Source organism: Dipodomys spectabilis, unplaced genomic scaffold, assembly GCF_019054845.1.
Source record: "Dipodomys spectabilis isolate Male_0828 unplaced genomic scaffold, ASM1905484v1 ptg000076l, whole genome shotgun sequence".
In the NCBI taxonomy this organism is placed as follows: domain Eukaryota; kingdom Metazoa; phylum Chordata; class Mammalia; order Rodentia; family Heteromyidae; genus Dipodomys; species Dipodomys spectabilis.
In genome coordinates, this window is record NW_024870753.1 from 6,652,745 (window position 1) to 6,672,215 (window position 19,471).

Consider the following 19,471-nt stretch of genomic DNA (forward strand, 5'->3'; position numbering starts at 1 on the left):
ATTCACACCCAGCCCCCCCCGCCCCCCAATTTAACCATCCCTTTTTCCCAGGGTTAAATTTTGGTCTCTGGACAGTAGGGGAGCTTGAGGCTCTGGATTGCTTGGAGAGGAAGGGCAGGCTCTGGTGGAACCTAACATTCCTGGTTCTAGACACCGAGAGACCAACATTTTCACCCTGTGCCAGCGCCCCTGGCCTTTGTTGCAAGTCTGAGTCCCGCCTGACACCTCCTTACCCCGCTTTTCCCTTCCTGCTCTCCCCCCACCCCTCCTCCTCCTCTTCCCTGCACCTCCATCTCCAGGCTTTCCTCTCCCTGAGCCCCCACCCTCTCTTCCTTTCTACTCTCTCCCCCACCCCTCCCCTCCCCTGCACCCTTCTAAGCCCCTGTGCTTGGAGGTTCTGGCCCGGCTGGAGAGTTGAGCTCAACTCCTCTCCCTGTGCCCTGCCTCCCTCCCGCCCGCCCTTCCTCTCCTCTTCCCTGCCCTCCCCTCCCCTGCCTTCCCGCCCCTCCCCTGTGCCCAGTGGTGCCAGGCCGGAGTGTGCTGTCTTCCCGCGCACCTGCCCTCCTCTCCCTCCTCCCGCCGCCCTGCGCTCCCCGCCCTCCCCCGCGCTCCCCTCCCCGCCCTCCCGCGCCCCCTGCCGGCCCGGAGTTGAGGAGTGTGTGTTCTCTCTCCCTGTGCCCCGCCTCCCCCCCCTCCCCCGACCAGGAGAGGGCGGAGCTGGCCGCGGGACGCCGGCGCCTGGAGGCCCGCCAGGCGCTCTACGCCGAGCTCCAGACGCAGCTCGATAACTGCCCCGAGTCAGTGCGGGAACAGTTACTGGAGCAGCTGAGAAGGGTCAGTGCCCCCCCTCCCCGCCCCGCCACCGCAGACCGAGGAGGAGCGCGGTGGGCGGGACGGCCCCGCAGGGCCCGCCGGACACAGGGTCGGTGGCAGAGGCCGAGTGTGGGGGGCGGCGCCCCGGTGCCGCGCGGGGCGCAGGGGCGGGCGGGCGGACCCCCGCGTCCCCGGGGTCGGGGCCCCCACCGCAGCCCAGCGCCCCCCAACCCTCGCTCCCCGGTGTCGCTGTCGTTGAAGGAGGCGGAGGCCCTGGAGACGGAGACCAAGCTCTTCGAGGACCTGGAGTTCCAGCAGCTGGAGCGGCAGAGCCGCGCCGAGGAGGAGCGCGAGCTGGCCGGCCAGGGGCTGCTGCGGAGCGAGGCCGAGCTGCTGCGCAGCATCGCCCAGCGCAAGGTGCGGGCGCCGCCGGGCCCCGGCCCCGGCCCCCGCCCGGCCCCGGCCCCCGCCTCGCCCCCGGCCCCCGCCCGGCCCCGGCCCCCGCCTCGCCCCGGGCCCCCGCCGGGCCCCGGCCCCCGCCTCGCCCCGGCCCCCGCCTCGCCCCGGCCCCCGCCGGGCCCCGGCCCCCGCCTCGCCCCGGCCCCCGCCTCGCCCCGGCCCCCACCGGGCCCCTGCCCCCGCCTCGCCCCGGCCCCCGCCCGGCCCCGGCCCCCGCCTCGCCCCGGCCCCCGCCTCGCCCCGGCCCCCGCCTCGCCCCCGGCCCCCGCCGGGCCCCGGCCCCCGCCTCGCCCCGGGCCCCCGCCGGGCCCCTGCCCCCGCCGGGCCCCGGCCCCCGCCTCGCCCCGGCCCTCTAAGCTTTGTAGAACCGTCCAGAAGATCCGAGATCTGGACGTTTGAGGGAGCCGGCGCTCTGGGAACCCCACCCGGGGGTCCGCCTGGCCCAGCTAATGCGGTGGTCGTCTGCTGTGCGCAGATCTGACTTGGGTTGGACGGACCCAAGGCCAGGAGTGGCCCACGGGGGAGGCAGAGAAGGGGACAGGGAAGACGGTTCAGGTGCCTCAGTGCGTGTGGCTGTGTGCGTGCGTGCATCACGCATCAGGACAGTGAGACGTGTGACAGGGCCTGTTCGGTGGCACACACCTGTAATCCTAGCGTCTGGGGAGGCTAAGATAGGGAGGACTGAAGTTTGAGACCAGCTGGGGCTCCGTCATGGTGACACACACACACTGGCATCCCAGCTCCTGGGAAGCATAAACACGAGCATATCCTAGGCCAGCCCAGGCAAATAGGGGAGGCCCTGTTTAAAAGTACCTAAAAGCAAAACAGGCTGGGGGTAAGGCTCAAATGGTAGACTATCTGCCCCGCAAGTGCAGGGCCCTGAATTTAAACCTCAGTGCTTCCGGTGGCCAGGGTTTGGCGGGAGGTCAGGGGCTACTGTATTACATCCTGAGTCCAGATCCTGAATTCCCCCTTGAGTGCATCTGCCTTTGTAAATGCATAGATAAATTCAAACACTGTCCCACAGTGCCACGGAGGGATGGAAACCAGCATTTGCCAGGCACACGGTTGGGTGCCAGGCGCCCTGCTCGAAGGCTGCCTGGGGCGGTCTCATGCTGTCCTTAGCTTGTTCTCTTATGCCCGCCTTTTTTTTGTTGTTGTTGTTTTTTTGGTTGGTTGTGGGACTTGAACTCTGGGCCTGGGGGCTGTCCCTCAGCTCTTCAGCTCAAGGCAAGAGCTCTCCACTTGAGCCACAGCGCCCCTTCTGGTATTCTGGTGGTTTATTGGAGATAAGAGTCTCATGGACTTTCCTGCCTGGGCTGGCTTTGAACCGCAATCCTCAGATCTCAGCCTCCTGAGTAGCTAGGATACAGGCGTGAGCCACCAGTACCCGGCTCTTATGCCCATTTGAAGGACATGGAAACGAGGGCTCTGGAAAGGTGCCTACTCCCCTCCCATCATGTGAGCTGGTGGGACACAGGTGTGCCAGTCCAAAGCCCAGGTTCGTTCCAAGGACCTGGGGTCAGCACTTCTCCAGTCATTTCTTCTGGAGCCTTAGGTCAGTTGATCCCATCCTTTTGAGGTCCATTTGGACAGAAGCTCCAGGGAGCTTGGAAGGGTCAGCAGTAGTGATGGACTGTACTTCCCTCCTCACCCCTACCCTAGGCCTTGGAGGGCAAGCTTAGCCCCCAAGAGCTGGCCCAACTCTGTATGTATATCGATCCTCACATTCACTCGTGGAAGCTTGCCCAGCACATCCTCCGTCTCTGGTGCCCCCCTACCCCAGGCTCTGTCTGCCCTGAGGCTCTGTGCTCCTCTGTCCACTCTGACCCAGAGGGATGGAAAGGACTGCTCTTAGAAGGGCAGATCTGGTTGCAGCCCTAGCTCTACCAGTTCTAGCAAAGACCTTAGCTCCTAACCTTGTCACTGTCCTCTCTGTAAAATGGGCACCTGCTTCAAGGTTAAGTGAAGTGGCAAGTGCAAAATGCAAAACCTTTACCAGTGTTCTTCTAGGTATATGTGTGTGTATGAGTTTGTGTGCACGCGCTCACATACGAGTGCCCGCCCACCAGTCCTGAGGTTCAAACTCAACCTAGGCACTGTCCCTGAGCTCAAGAAATCTGAGAATTAAGATTTGAAACCACCTTGGGCAGGAAAGCCTATGAGACTCTTATCTTTAGTTGACCAGTAAAAAGCTAGAAGTAGAATTGTGGCACAGTTGGTAGTGCACTAACCTTGAGTAAAAAAATCTAAAGGACAGCACCCAGGCTCAAACCCCACTATAGGCAGACATGCATGTACACACACATACACACACACACACACACACACACACACACATGCACACGCACAGTTGACTCAAGAGATAGTACATTGGTGCTCGCTCAGGATCTAAGGAGACAGAGGCAGGAGGATTGTTGAGTCCAAGACTTCATGGCCATCTTGCCTCCAAACCAAACACAGAGAATTTACTCAAATAATGTGTTTCAGAAAGATCATAAAATTCCAATAAGGAAACCAGCCCAAAGGCCATTTTAGGAAGATATTTTGTGGATCAGAAAACTGTGAAAGAGAAGGCAGGAGGCTGTGGGAAGCCAGCCAGGAGCAGAAGGTCAGGATCTGGGTGGTGGCGAGCAGAACTGTTTGGTGTTGTTAGGCTTTGGGACTCATTGGCCCAGAGTAGGGTAAGGGAAGGGGGAATTTGAGTCGTGGCTAGCATGCTTAGTGGCGCAGGGGGTCACGGGTTGAAGGACCAAGAGCCCAAGTGTTCCTGGGGAAAGTTGAGGCCGAGTGGAAGAGGTTGGTTCCCTTGATGTATCCCAGGCTCTCTAGGCAGGAGAGTCAGCCATACTTCACCTTAGGCTTCGCCCTGCCTCCCTAAGCAACCTCTAACCCCCCCCCCCCCCCCATCTTTCCTTAGGAGCACCTGGCTGTCCTGGATAGTCAGGCTGGGCAGATCCGGACTCAGGCGGTGCAGGAATCAGAACGCCTGGCTCGAGACAAGAATGCCACCCTGCAGCTACTGCAGAAGGTATACCCCCCCCCCCTCCTTGGCCAGTGGAAAATGGTGGGGGAAGGGAGGGGACCTGGAACCGCTTTACAGTTCCTTTACTCTCAGTCCCAATTCTAATTCCATCATTCTGGGCTCCCAGGAGAAGGAGAAATTAACGGTGCTGGAAAGGAAATACTACTCGCTCACGGGAGGCAGGCCTTTCCCGAAGACCACCTCAACCCTCAAAGAGGTAACATGGTTGAGTGAACCCCGGCTTTGGGTCCATGAGGGTTGGATATGGGGCTACCTGCTGAAGTGGAGAAGTTTAGTTTTTGTTTTTGTTTTTGCCAGTCGTGGGGCTTGAACTCTGGGCCTGGGTGCTGTGCCTCAGCTCTTCAGCTCAAGGCGAGCTAGCTCTCTGCCACTTGAGCCACAGCGCCACTTTTGGCTTTCTAGTGGTTAATTGGAGATAAGAGTCTTTGAACTGAGATCCTTAGATCTCAGCCTCCCGAGTAGCTAGGATTACAGGCGGGAGCCACGGATGCCCACCTGTGAGGTGGAGGAGGTGGAGGAGGGCCCTGAGGCCTGACCGTCCGTGCTTGCCAGCTGCTGCTTTTCAGCTGCCCTTTGGGCTCTTAGGTGCCCACTGAACTCACCATTTGGGATGGCTGCATATAGATGAGGGGCTCAGAGGCCCCAACTGGGGTGGGCTGAGAGCTCAGAGGTTTGGGGGAGCTGGCAGGGTTGAGTGAGCCGGTCTCGAGCACGGAGCTCTAAGGGTCCTCATCCTGGGGCTTCCGGGGCTGCAGTCCGCAGTCAGGCCCTCAGCTTGCAAGTGAGAAGTGGGTCCTTTGAGCCGCTCTTTCCCGGGTCTGAACAATTGGTGTGTGAGGTCCAGCTGGGCTTCCTGACTTCTCCGCTCCCTCCCTGTCTCGGCTTTAGGGAGGGTGGCTGGACTGAACAGTGTGAGGGAGAAGCCGCTCACCATGTACCCTCTCTGTAGGCTCAGCTGCTTACCTCCGAGTCCTCGGAGATGGGGCTGGGGACCAAGGCTCTGAGCCCATCCTCAGGCTCTTCTCAGGCCGGGGGCTCCCCTGTCCACTTAACCTCTCCTACTTCTACTTCACTCTGCCCCAAAGCACAAGAGGTAATCATGGCTGACTGGGTGCTCTGCTTTGCCTACTGCCTGGCTGCCTCCCTGACCAGCTCCTGCCTTCAGCTCCTCCCCAGGGCCCAGCTAAAGGGCCAGTGGGAGCAGAGCTTGGGAGTTGGTGTGAATATGCCATCCTGCCTAGCTAGGCCATGCAAATTGGGAATGCTGATTTGAATATGATTTGCGTGTGTTCTGCATGCCACTCACCAGTTCATACAACACACTGGACTCCGTGGCTCATTTTCCTTTTAAGTGGCCTGTGTGCTTGGGTCCTAAGTTTGGGGTATAGCACGCTGGCTGCCTGCCCTGGCCTGGTACCCAGATAATCTCAGAGTGTCAGGATATGCGACAGGAACAATGCTCCAGGTCCTTCCAACGCGTAGAATGATGGACTGGCATCTTTCTACTGGACAGTGGACCTGTTTTTCAGCCAGGGATTGTCTCTGCTCTCTGGAAAGGCTTCTTTCAAAGCTTCTCCAGCTTGGGCCCTAGTGATGTTTCCAGCCCACACCTAGTGCCAGCTCCTGCTTGGAGACTAGAGGGGGACCCTGGGGAATTCTGTGGCAGGTGTGTGAGACTGCATGTGTGTGTCCCCCGGGGATGTTTCAGGATGCTGGAGACGAGCGTTTGCAGGAGCTGAGACCTGCTCCTCAGAGGACTCCTGGAAGCTTTCCCTGGGCCACCCCAGGCCTGGGTGTGCTCGGGATAATGGCTAAATGCCAAGAGGGCCCAAAGGGGAGATCAAGAGGCACCTGCGGCCCTCAGGTCTGCCCACCCTCGGGCCCTGTGGGTACCGTGGCCCCGACAGCCACCTTTGCTCCTTGTGGACAGCTGAGAGCTTCAGCTCGGCTCTGCTGTCATCTTGACATGGAGCGCCGACCCTGTGCCTGGCATGCAGTGTGGAACGTGGGGCACTTAGTTGAACCCTATTAACCTCTTCTCTGCCCCTGCCGCGGGCACTCTAGGAGTATGTGAGTCTGGCAGAGGCTCTCCAGCTGTGCGCCTGCTTGGACCCCTCTGCTTCTACCACCTTCCCCAGCGTGCTCCCCCAGACCCTGCCTGAGAGCGAGGTACCAGCCACCAAGTGTGCCCACCTGTGCCAGGGGCCTCCACCGTGCCTCAGTCTGGGAGGAGGCGGGGGGACGGCAGGGTCTGTCTCCAGCAGCAGGGGAGGAGGGCAGCTGGCTCAAGGGCTCCACAATGGATTCCTTTCTTCCCTGGAGCCTTGGGAGCTGTCCTCAGCTCCTGCTGGCCTGGGGTGGGGCAGGCCTGGCCTTCTGTTCTCGGAAGGACTGTGGCTGTCAGCACCAGGGCCGCTCTCCCTCTGTGCCTCCTCCCCCCCCCCCCCCGCCCCCCATGGGTTAGCGTGAGCCCTTGGCTTCCAGTCCCATTTACTTCTTGTATTCCCTCCTACATCCGGCCTCCCCCCCAAGTACGTGACGCTTGATCAGCTAAAGGTGACGTGGGGTTCCTCGCCCACGCCCCCGCCCCCCACGCCAGGTCTGTGTCCCCGGGACCTGGTTCCCACCACCTGCCTTCCTCCTGTGCTGTCCTCCTCCTCCTCCTCCTCCTTGGCTTCCGTCACGCCTTCACCCAAGGTGGGTGCCTTCCCCGCCCCCCGGCTGATGTGCTCTGTCTGGGTGTGTGTGGCCCCTGCTCGCTGGCCTCGCGGCTCTAGGCCAATCCCAGGGGAGTATCTGGCACCTGCAGGCCCGGCTGGCCGGCCGGCTGGCAGGCGAGCATGTGTCTGCCACTCTGGGATTTGTACTCCGACTCTTTCTCTTTGCCTTTAGCCCATTGAGGACAACTGTCATCTCACTGTTTTTCTTCTTCTCTTTATGCGCTCCTGCCTTCCTCCTTCCCACCCACCCTCACTCCCTTCCTCCCTCCTTTCCCTTCCCTCTCCCTCCCGTCTTATGTTCTCTCATCCTATCCTTCCTTCTTCCTCTTCCTCCCCTTCCTGTCCTGGCCCTCCCTCTCTATCCTTGCCCTCCTCCTGCCCCTCCAGATGGAGAAGCTGCTGCTCCCCGCTGTAGACTTAGAGCAGTGGTACCAGGAGCTGATGGCCGGGCTGAGGACTGGCCCTGCTGCTGCCTCCCCTCGCTCCTCCCCCCCACCTCTGCCCGCCAAAGCTGCCCGTCAGCTTCAGGTAACCCTCACCGCTGGTCCTCCCCAGGTCGCGCTCTTGCCTGCTGTGAGTGTCGCCTGCAGATCCTTCAACCACACAGCGTGCCTTGGCTAGTGGGCTCAGCCAGCAGAGCAAGTCAGGCCTTCTGGGCCTGGGGAGGGCGGGTCTCTCCCCAGGCAGCCATCCTGCCATCCTGGCACATGGGGCCGCTGGAGGTCCAGCCTCCTGAGGAGCCTAATGGAAAGGAGTTCTCCCCAGAACTCCTCACCGACTCTGGGACCTGGACACTCTCTGGGGTCCATTGACGCTGGAACCAGTGTGCCCTTGGGGAGCTGCCGATGTTTCCTTCTCCTGATCTTCCCAGGGGAGGCACTTGGAGGCAGCAAAGAGGAGGACAAGGAGTCTCAAGACCTTCCTGCCTCCTGAGGTTTGCCCCGTGGAGGGACAAGGGCTTGGATGTCCTCTCCCTCTCCCCTCTAGACCTTAAGATTCCACCACTCAAAATTCATTCTTGAATGAGGGGCTGACCTCAGCTAAACCCCTGTGTTCCTTCTGGAGGAATCTGAGTCGTGTAACACACGTGACGCCCGCACTGGATGTCCAGCTGGCTGGGGGCGTTGACCGGCTTTGATTCATCTCATCATCATCATAGCCCTTGGAGGCAGATGGTGTTGGCTCTCATTTCTCAGATCAGACTCTGGGGCGCGGGGAAGGTGTGTGATCTCACGCAGACCCCACACAGCCAGGGGTCCAAAAGCCATGGCCGTCATGCCTCAGTGCTGGGCAGGGCTTGTCCCTTATTTACTCTACTCCTGCTCCTTCCTTAGCAGACAAGGCAGCCTGGGCTTGGGCACGTGGTCCAAGGTCACACAGCTGGCTGTGAGGTCAGCTCTCAGGTCTGTCGCAGAGCTTGGGTTCAGCCACAGATTGGCTCAGGGAATAAAGGCTGCAAACAGGCCTGGCAGCTGCTACTGGATTCTGCCCACTGGGCCAGTCCAGGAGGCCCAACCCCATGGCCAGCTGGAGCCAGAAAGGCCTCAGAGGCCTGGTGCTGGGGTGTCGCCTCCCATCACAGCTGGCCCGAGTGACACGGCAGTGTCAGCCAGCGAAGGAGCTGGGGCTCACTGGGCACCGTCTCTTCTCTCTAGGTTTATCGTTCCAAGATGGATGGTGAGCTCACCAGCCCCTTGCCCAGGACCCGGAGTGGCCCCCTGCCTTCCTCCTCTGGCTCCTCCTCCTCTTCCTCCCAGCTCAGTGTGGCTACTCTAGGCCGCAGCCCCTCCCCGAAGGTCTGAGGAAGCAGATGGTGGTGGGGATGGGGACGGCCATGCAGGGCCCGGGGGGAGCGTGAGTGTGCCAGGCCCCCGTGCCCACGCTGTCTTTGCTCCGCAGAGTGCTCTGCTCTCACAGAACGGCACGGGCAGCCTCCCTCGCAACCTCGCAGCCACACTGCAGGACATCGAGACCAAGCGGCAGCTGGCCTTGCAGCAGAAGGGTGAGTGGCCGCCATGCCAGCCCCGCCCCCACGTCCTCATCCACCCCCCCCCCCCCCCCATGGTTTTGTCCTTTGAGTTCTGTGCAAGAGCAGGAGGAATTTAGTTCCGACAACAAAAGAAGCGCTTTCCTGGACATTGTTTTAATAAAGACTCCAGGCTGGGATGAGGGGTCGGGGAGGCTGGGCATCATGGAGAACGGCGGCCCTTAGGGGCGTGCTGTTAGCCCAGCAGGGCTACGTCGCCCTGTCAGCACAGGCGGGCCCTGGTGACCTCCAGCATCCGTTCTCTGAGACACTGGCTCCGGGGACCCAGTGTGCATTTTGGGTTGTTTTGAAAGCCCGTGTCTGTGCCTCTCTCTCCTCTGATCCCCTCTGTGTCTCTCTCCTGCACCCTCTGCCTGGGGTCCCCCACGCCAGTCGAGTTGCTTCCTGCCGAGCCCCTCCCATCCGACGACCCAGCAGGTAGAGGTCATGAGGGCGTGGCTTTGGCCAGGCCCCCCTGCCGTGTCAGCATGTGTCCCCCCTCCCCCCCCCCCCTAGACAGGCTCCCAGGCTTCGCTGGGTTGGGGTGCTTGGCTCTGTACCCTCTTGTCTCCGAGGTCTTCTCTTCTGATCTTGCTCTCGCTTCTGCACTGTGGGGGACCCCCCCCCCCCGTGGCTCCTGCCAGCTCCCCTGGCTCCTCCCGCAGTAGGCAGGGTGCTGCATGCGCCCTGCTCACGTGTGCAAGCCTTGGTTGTGGTCTGGGGCCACTGGCCATCATGCTTCCTGGGCACCAGCTGGGCTGGGCTGTTCCCTGTGCGGGCTCAGGACGTGCAAAGGACCAGAGCCTGACCTTGGTGGAGTCCCCGGCCCGGAGCTGTGGGGGCTTCCGGGTTGCTGGTGCTGGAGGGCTGCCCCCTGTTCACCCTTGCTCTGGCCATGCTGCTCCTGTGTCCCCTCTCCGGATTGGTGGAGAGCACACGGTGACGCCCACCCGTCCCTCCCCCAGGGCAGCAGGTGATCGAGGAGCAGCGCCGCCGGCTGGCTGAGCTGAAGCAGAAGGCGGCGGCCGAGGCGCAGTGCCAGTGGGAAGCCCTGCACGGGGCGGCGCCCTTCCCCGCAGGCCCCTCGGCCTTCCCCCCCATCATGCACCACTCCATCCTGCACCACCTGCCTGCCGGGCGGGAGCGTGGCGAGGAGGGTGAGCATGCCTACGACACGCTGAGCCTGGAGAGCTCAGACAGCATGGAGACCAGCATCTCCACGGGGGGCAACTCGGCCTGCTCCCCCGACATGTCCAGGTGCCTCCCACGCCCCGCCCGCCGCCCCTGCCACAGCTCCCCTCCCACGCCTTGACACCTCTTCTCTCCCCTTTTCCTTCCCAGCACCAGTGGTCTGGATTTGGGCAAGATCGAAGAGATGGAGAAGATGCTGAGAGAGGCCCACGCGGAGAAGAGCCGTCTCATGGAGTCCAGGGTGAGGCTGGCTCAGCCCGGAGGCAGGAGCGGTGGGGCGGAGAGCGGCCCTCTGCCTGCCAAGCCCTTCCACCCCCATGAACTGCACAGCGCGCCCTCAGGGTAAAGCGCTGTACACGTTTGTGTTTCTCAACTGGGGCATGGGAGACCCAGCAGGTTGAGGCCTCCCAGCGTGGCAGGACGGAAGACTGCCGGACAATGACCTCGTTCCAGTCCTAGGTGTCTTGTATTGTAGCCTCTGCCCCGAGGCTTATTTCTGAGGACCCTTTAAGAGCCATGGGGCTTTTGATTCCTAACCCGTTCCTTTGGGGGATGATTAGGAAATGCAGGACGCAGGACCTGGGGGTTGCAGTATAGAATGGAGGAGGCAGGCAGCCAAGCCAAGACAAAGGTTTTGCCTGAGGAGTCCTGAAGGAGGCCAGTCATGTCCCTTTCAAGCTGGGACTTGGCAGAGAGGGGCCGTGGGCACAAACAGGCCGAGGGAACCTGTGCCTGGGGGCACGCGGGACACATTGCAGGTGATCTATCTCTTTTGAGGCACTCTGCATCTTTTTGTTCTTTTTAATTGATCATGGGACTTGAATTCAGGCCCTCGGCGCTGTCCCTGAGCTTTTTGGCACAAGGCTAGCACTCTACCACTTTGAGTCACAGCTCCACTAACCCACTTTTTGGTGGTTAATTGGAGAGAAGAGTCTCACAGACATCCTGCCTTGGCTGGTTTCAAACCATGATCCTCAGATCTCAGCCTCCTGAGTATCTAGGATGACAGGCATGAGCCAGCGATACCTGGCCCAGAAGGAGGTGTTCTGAGTCCCATTTTTCAGATGAGGCATATGAGGTGTAGAGAGCTGAAATGAGGTGTTGAGTCACAGCCCATAGTGGTAGCAGAGCAAGGCTCTAAGCCAGGGCAATCACTGATGAAGGCATTTGTTCTCAGCCAACAGAGCCGGTGGAGAGGGTGGGCCTCTTCTGTCAGGCCAGCATCGGAGGTGCATGCCTCCTGCGGGTCTGCTCAGGCCTGAAGAGAGCGGGGAGGGGGGAACCCCAGGCTGACTGTGGGCACTGATCGCTGGCTTTGTGCCAGGAACGGGAGATGGAGCAGCGGCGGCAGGCCCTGGAGGAGGAGCGGCGGAGGCGCGAGCAGGTAGAGCGGAGGCTGCAGAGCGAGAGTGCCCGGAGGCAGCAGCTGGTGGAGAAGGAGGTCAAGATGCGGGAGAAGCAGTTTTCCCAGGTTAGCGGGTGCAGGGTGTGGTGGTGGCCGGCTGGATGGTGAAGGCTGTAGGGGAGTAGGGACATCTCGGGCTCTCTTCTGGGCTGTTGAGCCTGTTTTCTAGTTGCTGTTGGCAGCCTGACACCTGTGGCTCACACCTGTAATCCTAGCTTCACAGGAGGCCAAGATCTGAGGATCACTCTTTGAAGCCAGCCAGAGTGGGAAAGTCCATGAGACTCTTACTGCCAATTAATTACTAAGAAGTTTGAAGTGGAGCAGTGGCTCAAGTAATAGCGTGACAACCTTGAGTGAAATGCTAAGGGACAGTGCCCAGGTTCTGAATTCAAGGTCCAGTACTGGCGTGCACTCGTGTGCGTGTGCACACACACATATCGCTGTTTGCTTTGCACAAGCCAACCTACACCTGGGACTCATTGGCCCCCAGAAGCAGAGAGCCACTCAGGCTTGTTCCAGCTGAGGGGTGTGAGTGTGTGTGTGCACATGTGTGCGCATATGTGCACGCGTGTGTGTTAGGTTGGAGGGGATTCAGGACTGAAGATGAGAGGTGAGGGCAAGGGAATGATGGGACGAGAGATTGCTGACCTTGCCCTTTGCCCCCAGGCTCGACCCCTGACCCGTTACCTGCCAATCCGGAAGGAGGACTTTGACCTGAAGACGCACATCGAGTCCTCAGGCCACGGAGTGGACACGTGCCTGCACGTGGTGCTCAGCAGCAAGGTACCAGGCCTGCACGGCACAGGCCGCCGGGAACCGGGCGCAGCGTCAGAGGCCCTCACGGGCCGTGGAACAGTGGCCTCGATTCCTGCCCCAGCCTGGCCGGGTGGGGTGGTTAGATTGGTGTCTGCCTGAGGGGATGCGGGGACAGCCCCATGAGTACGGGGACCGACAATGGAATGGAGAAACGCCTGCAACCTCCCGTTCGGTCCTTCCTCATCGCCCCTTCCCACCAGGTCTGCCGTGGCTACTTGGTCAAGATGGGCGGCAAGATTAAGTCGTGGAAGAAGCGCTGGTTTGTGTTTGACCGGCTCAAGCGCACCCTCTCCTACTATGTGGGTGAGTGTCACCGGGCAGCCCTGCGCACAGAGCAGGGGCCCGGGGTTCCACATCCCCCACAGTGAATCCAGAAGTCTCCAAGGAGGGGTCCAGAGGCTCTGGCTGGCAAAAGCGTAGAATGTACTTGGTTCATCTCCACGTGCTCACTCTCTAGTATTACTGAGCATTTAGAAGGTTCCGGGCAGAGTTCTAGGCTATGGGACAAGCAAGATGGCCACAGCTCACTCTCCTGGAGCTCATTCCCAGGGTGGCAGATACTGATCAAAGAGTTGAATCACAGTAAGCCCTGCATTAGGGGCTCAGGCCTGTAATCCTAGTGACTCAGGAGGCTCAGATCTGAGTCCAGCCCAGGCAGGAAAGTCCATGAGACGATTGTGTCCAGTTAATCACCAAAAGGCCGGAAGTGAGGGTGTGGCTCAAGTAGTAGAGCACCAGCCTTGAGTGAAAAAGCTAAAAGACAGCTCCCAGGCCTGGAGTCCAAGCCCCAGTACTGGCTAGCTCACAAATAATAATAACAGTAATAAAGTAGCAGCAAGTTTTCTGACGGACGACAGCCGCCGTGAGCACTGGGTGAGGCCCGGGGCCGCCGCTCAGCTCCCTCAGGACTCCTCAGCACTAAGCAGGGCCAGCCCAGGGCAGGCAGCTCCCACCTGTCCCCTTGCCCTGGTTCTGTGTAGTTTGCCCTCTCAAACCCCGTCTGCATTTCCCTTGGTGGAGCATGAGGTGCAGAGCCCTCCCCGGCCCAGAACGAGGGGCTGGCTGAGGAACCATGGCCCTGCGCACCACAGAGTCCTGGCGTCCTCCCCTCCCCTCCCGAGCCCTGGCTGGGGAGGGGCAGGGCCACAGGTGTTCTCCTCACCTGGGCTGGGGCGGCCAGGGGCTTTCGGGAGAGGGAGAAGCAGGTGCAGGGAGGATGTTGAGGCTGATAGACTGCTCACTTCGGAGAAAGGTCAAGGTGAGAGGCAGAGTGATAGTTGAGTCGGTGGTGATAACACACAATCACAAGAGCGCACGTTTATGCTATCTAGCCGCACATGTGAGCCAAGTGCCACGCTCAGCGGCCTCCAGGCTTGCACTCCTACGAGCAAAGCTAATTAGAACTAAATAGGGAACACATGTGTTAAAGATCAGGACGCTTGCCCAGTCTCCTAAGCTCTAAGAGACAGAGCGGAAGTGGAGAGAGATCCAGTTCCGGGCGCAACTTCCTGTGTAAGGAAGGAGCAGGAGAGGCTGGCACAGGCAGGAAGCCAGCACTGACCCTGTGCCAGGTGCTGGGCTGGTGCTTGCCAATTGCAGCCATCCTTCACATCTATGAAACAAAAGGAGACCACGTTCTGGCAGGAGGTAGAAACAGAAGGAAGCAGACATTTGACAGCCAGAGGTATTACCAGAGATAATGGGTGTCACAGCAAGGCCAGGGGTGGTGTGGTCCAAAGGCTGTTAAATCCAGAATTAGAGCGATGGAGAGGATACGGGCGGGGCCAGACCCGAGCCGCCCAAGGCGGGGTGGGTGGAGAGGGGCGGGTCACTCTTTCCAGTGAAGGAAGGAGTGGGAGCCAGCAGGAGCCAGCGGGGTGGCCAGGCCTAGAGCCAGGGTCCTTGCCCTGAGGGAGAAGCATTGGAGATGGGACAAGGACCAGGAACCCGATGTGCCTTGCCCATGGGGCCGGCAGCCAGGTACAGGTGGGCTCTGTGAAGGCTTTGGAGAGTCTACCTTGCCCAGGCCAGCTCCCACCCTCCTCCGAGCAGTTCTCCGGGGTCTGTCTGTCCTGGGACGTCATCCGGGCTCATTGTGGTGAAGTGACAGGTGCTAGATGCTTTGAATGTGTTCTTGCATTGTGCGCTTGTTAGCAAGCTGCAGGCCTGGATTTCCTAACCACCCCCTGGCTCATGGGAAGCTGCGTTCACACCCTCTCCCCACTCTCGGAGAGGGTTTGGTTTGGTGACACGCGGGTGGGACGGGGGCCTTGCTCATGCTAGGCAGCTGATCTGCTGCGGAGCTGCACCTCTGGGTCTCGGTGCCAAGGACTTCCCCACCCCCACATTGTTCTGGCGCCGTGATGTGCGGCTGGTATTGGCACAGGTGAAGTTATGAATGGATCGAGGAGGGCTCAGATTCAGCATGGTGAATTCTAGACAGGGCATTCACCATGGTGTGTTGTAGTGATGATTTTTGCCATGAGTCTTGAAGGTTGCTTAGGAGTTTGCCAAGGGAACGAGCAGAAGGAAACCATTCCAGTGCATGCAGAGCGGGCCGGCTGGGGGTGGTGAGGAGCTCAGCCGGCTCCTGGACTTGGCGTCCGTGCTGGGAGCCTGGGAGGCAAGGGGGGGGCATGGGACACCAGTCTCCACAGGGCCTGTGCCCGGCCAAGAAGGCAGCTGCTTCCCCGAAGAGGAGCCGGCAGGGGAGGTGGGGGCTGAAGTTGCAGGCTCAGGTTTGCTTTTGGAAGCTTCTCCCTCTGCATGGTGGAAGACGAGTTGGAGGTCCCAGGGTGGGCCCTGGGAAGGCTGGAGCCAGGACCAGCAATGCAGGCCATCCGGGACTTGGCCTGAAATAACCCCAGGGCGGGAGAGGGGTCAGGAGGAGCTTACCACCAGCTGTCGCCTCTGACCTTAGTGACCGGCATGGCCTCTCCCGTGGGGCTCAGGCTCCTGGTCACGGCTATCGGCCGTGTGGACCACAGACGAAGGGCGCAGGCTCAGCTTTCCATACCCCGCGGTCCCCTCGCTCTGCAGGCTTCCCTCCTTCCTCCTGCCAACCGATCTCAGTTATGCTGTGTGTGCGGCCGCTAATGCTGTTCACACCCAGTGGAGCCTTATGTGGGCACCGCAGGCTCCGTGGTACCTTTTTCTTCTCGATATGTCAGCATGTCCATATGGCTCAATATTGAGATGTACGAAAAAGTTTGAGAAATATCCTCACCAAAGATTCTTTTTTTTTTTTTTTGGTCAGTCGTGAGGCTTGAACTCTGGGCCTGGGCGCTGTCCCTCAGCTCTTCAGCTCAAGGCTAACGCTCTACCACTTGAGCCACAGCGCCACTTCCAGTTTTCTGATGGTTAATTGGAGATAAGAGTCTCACAGACTTTCCTGCCTGGGCTGGCTTTGAATCACAATCCTCAGATCTCAGCCTCCTGAGTAGCTAGGATGACAGGCGTGAGCCACTGCTGCGTGGTGACTCACACATTCTTATCTCTCTCTCTTTTAAAATATCAAAGGTAGCAGGTAATACTGTGCATTCCTTTTCTGCCTCCTCAGGTGGCTTAGTGATCTTTCTCTATCAAATAGAGCTTTAGGTATTTACAACTAGGTGCTTTTTTTTTCTGGCCCTGGGGCTTGAACTAAGGGCCTGGGCTCTGTCCCTGGGCCTTTTTGTGCTCAGTGGTAGCACTGTACCACTTGAGCCACAATACCACTTTCGGCTTTTTCTGAGTAGTTTATTAGAAATAAAGAGTCTCGTGGACTTTCCTGCCCGGTTTGGCTTCAAATCATGGTCCTCAGATCTCAGCTACTCCTGAGTAGCTAGGAATATAGGCATGAGCCACCCGTGCCTGGCAACTAGGTGTATTTTATAGACGTATTTTTCAATCTATACCTAGTGATAGATTTCTCCATGTATTTCTGATATTTCTGTATTATTGTGTTTATCAGATGCATGATAGTCCATCATAGGTCTCGGGGTGTGGCTCAAGTGGTAGAGTGCAAGCCCCAGTACTTCCCAAAGCAAAAAAACTGCCAAGACCCATTGGTATCAATATTCCATCCTATGCACCACCATGATTTATTAGACCATCTCTACTTGATGGATACTTGAGTTTTATTTATCTATTTATGTGAGACAGGGTCTCACTAATTAGCCCAGACTAGTCTTGAACTCTGTTCTCCTGCCTCAGCCTTCTAGGGATGACATTTGTGCACTACTATGCCTGGCACCTTTCTAGTTTGTTGTGGTGGTCCCGGGGCTTGAACTCAGGGCCTGGGTGCTGTTGCTGAGCTTTGTGCTCAAGACTGGTGCTCTACCGCTTGAACCACAACTCCATTTCCCCTTTTTGGTGGTTAATTAGAGGTGAGTCTCATGGACTTTCCTGAGTGTCATGGACTTTCCTGTTCTGGCTGGCTTTGAACCACGATTCTCAGACTAGAGCATCCTGAGTGGCTACGATTGTCGGCACGTGCCACCGGTGCCCCGGCTTACCTTTCTAATTTTGACGGTTGTGGTCAAATTGCTCCCGAGAGTTTTGTTACTCCCACCTGCCCTCGGTTGGACTGCATGTTTCTCCATGGCCGTGCCAAAACGGTGCCGTGAATTCTCCCTGCAGTAAGGTGTCATTTGCATTCTGCAATGACTGCGGCCGGGGCTGAACAAGGTCCCTGCTGGCCTGTGCTGGGCGTGCAGGGCAGCCACACCCACCACCCACCTCCCAGAGCCGGAAGCTTAGGACGTGTGCACCTTGGCTCCGCCCTCCTGATCCCGGCCCTCATCATTTGCAGACAAGCATGAGACGAGGCTGAAGGGGGTCATCTACTTCCAGGCCATCGAGGAAGTGTACTACGACCACCTGCGCAGTGCAGCCAAGGTCAGAAGCGCGAGCGGCAGAAGGGGCCGGCGGGCACGGCCTGGCTTTGCAGGCCTGGCCTCTGCGGTGTGGGAGCAGGGGGCTCTAGCCTGCCCTCTGCAGGTCCCACCGCGTCCTTCTCTTGCCGACATTCTCTTCCTTTCTCCCTCTCCCCTCCCAGAAGAGGTTTTGTCGCTTCACTATGGTGACCGAGGTACCCTCCCCACGTGCCTCTAACCACAACTGCGCCATTAACACCTCCTATGTCCACTGGCCGCTGACCCTGGGCCCCTCCTCTACCCTTCTAACTGGCCCCGGGCGGGTGGAGGCCTGCGTCTTGCCTCGTGCAGGTGTGGCCCGTGGGAGCAGGGAGAGCTGGCGGGGTGCAGGGCACTTCCAAGTCCCACCCGGGAACTGAGGAGAGATGCGGCTCGGTACAAGCCAGCCTGCCTCCTGCCGGCACCCCGAGGCCCCCAGCCCTGACCGCTGCTCCCCTGGGGACGTGGCCCAGCATCTTGCCTTTCGCTTTCTTGCCTCTTCTCTGCCAAGAGGAGACCCATCCTCTCCGGCCTTTGGCGACTGATTTTCTTGTTGTCACTTTTGAACCTGGTCATGCCAAGAACCAGTGTCCCCAGCGGGGCCCGCCCCCCTGCCAGGAGTACTGAGATGGGATTGGTGGGCGAGGAAGCTCCGCCCACCTGGGGGGGCAGGAGGGATGAGGGGGAAGAAGGGGAGACCCGGCTCCAGGGCCTCCTGGGGGCTGGGAGGAGAAAGGCAGACAGGAGGCCGGGGAGGAGAGAGTTGCGCGAGTGGGTGAGCCCTGCCTTAGACTGGCCTCTTCCCTCGGCAGAGCCCAAACCCAGCTCTCACCTTCTGCGTGAAGACCCACGACCGGCTCTACTACATGGTGGCCCCCTCTGCCGAGGCCATGCGCATCTGGATGGACGTCATCGTCACAGGGGCGGAGGGCTACACCCAGTTCATGAACTGACCCGCCGTGGGCCTTCTGCCCCCCCCCCCCCCCCGTGGCGGCTCCAGGACCCAGGCCCAGCCGCCCGCTGCTCTGCTCCCCTAGAGACACCAAGCCCCACCGAGGGGGTGCAGCCAGGGTCCGCAGTGCAGTGCTGTAAGGTTCTGGGCTCCTGTCACTGAAGAGCCAGCCAGAGAGGAAAGGTGGGGAAGGGGCTTTGCTGCCTCTCAGAGCTCAGAAGATGGAGGTTGCTCCCGGGCCTGCAGGTCAGGGTCACTGACAACCGCCGCCGCAGCGCCTGCTCTCCCCAACTCGTTTTCTTTGACAAATTATGGTACCAGAATCTGCCAAAGATCCCTTCCCTCTTCAGCTCCTTTTTGGGGCTCTGGGAGCCACGCAGAGCCACGTTTGGCAGGGGGCAGCCGCCCAGGCAGACGCTGCTCAGCCCTGCTCCGCCGCGCCTCTCCTTCATTTACACTTTCCACTACTTTGTTCAAGGGCCAGACACCTCCCGTGTCACCTCACCCTTGAGGTCCCAGCCCCGCCCCCTGTCACAGACCCAGCCCCATGGTCTCCATGGAGACCGCCTCATTGCCATGGATACATACTAACTGCCTCGCCAGCTCCGAGGCGCAGCCCGCTGCCTCGCCTGCGGTGGGTAGTGAGGGTACGAGCCATCATCTCTCCAGCCCAGCCCTCTGGGCATCTCCTGGGGGAGGGGACCGGACACCTCCCTGCGGCTCCCGCCCCCCAGCCCAACCCTCTCCCTTCCACTCGTGCCTTTGCTTAGCGCCAGGAGGGATGACACCAATGCAGACGGGAGAGGAAGCTAAGCGCCGTCCTCTCCTCCCAGGGTGGATGCCTGACCCGGAAGGGGGTGCTCAGCCCACTGAGCAGAGGGGCTGCGGAGGGGGAGGGCCCAGGGCTGTGGCCAGCCTCCAGAGGGTGATGGGGAGGAGAGAGGAGGACCAGGCTCCAGTGGCCTGGCCTCAGCCCTTCAGCCTTAACACTAAGCCCACCTCCCCGCCCTCCCCCCAGCACCGGCCCTCGGTTGCCTGGACCTAAGCTGGGAGGTTTGCAGTATTTGTAAGCATTTCAGCAGAACAATAAAGCATTTGGACTATGGAGGTGCGTGACAGGCCAGCGGGGGGGGGGCAGTGAGACCCAC

At 60.0% G+C, this 19,471-nt stretch overlaps 1 protein-coding gene across 2 annotated transcripts in view; it reads left to right on the forward strand.

The window, feature by feature from the left end:
- Phldb1 (pleckstrin homology like domain family B member 1) overlaps positions 1-19,430 on the forward strand; it is a 43,206-nt gene extending 23,776 nt beyond the window's left edge. For both annotated transcript variants that reach the window (XM_042682869.1, XM_042682870.1), the window contains 14 exons: positions 706-834; positions 1,075-1,230; positions 4,193-4,303; positions 4,425-4,514; positions 8,694-8,834; positions 8,938-9,040; positions 9,458-9,502; positions 10,030-10,321; positions 10,406-10,496; positions 11,580-11,726; positions 12,327-12,443; positions 12,677-12,779; positions 17,269-17,354; positions 18,184-19,430. In XM_042682869.1, the coding sequence (XP_042538803.1) occupies positions 706-834; positions 1,075-1,230; positions 4,193-4,303; positions 4,425-4,514; positions 8,694-8,834; positions 8,938-9,040; positions 9,458-9,502; positions 10,030-10,321; positions 10,406-10,496; positions 11,580-11,726; positions 12,327-12,443; positions 12,677-12,779; positions 17,269-17,354; positions 18,184-18,324 (1,752 nt within the window). In that variant the 3' untranslated portion in view covers positions 18,325-19,430. The remainder of the gene's footprint in view (positions 1-705; positions 835-1,074; positions 1,231-4,192; positions 4,304-4,424; positions 4,515-8,693; positions 8,835-8,937; positions 9,041-9,457; positions 9,503-10,029; positions 10,322-10,405; positions 10,497-11,579; positions 11,727-12,326; positions 12,444-12,676; positions 12,780-17,268; positions 17,355-18,183) is intronic.
- The last annotated feature ends 41 nt before the right edge of the window (positions 19,431-19,471 follow it).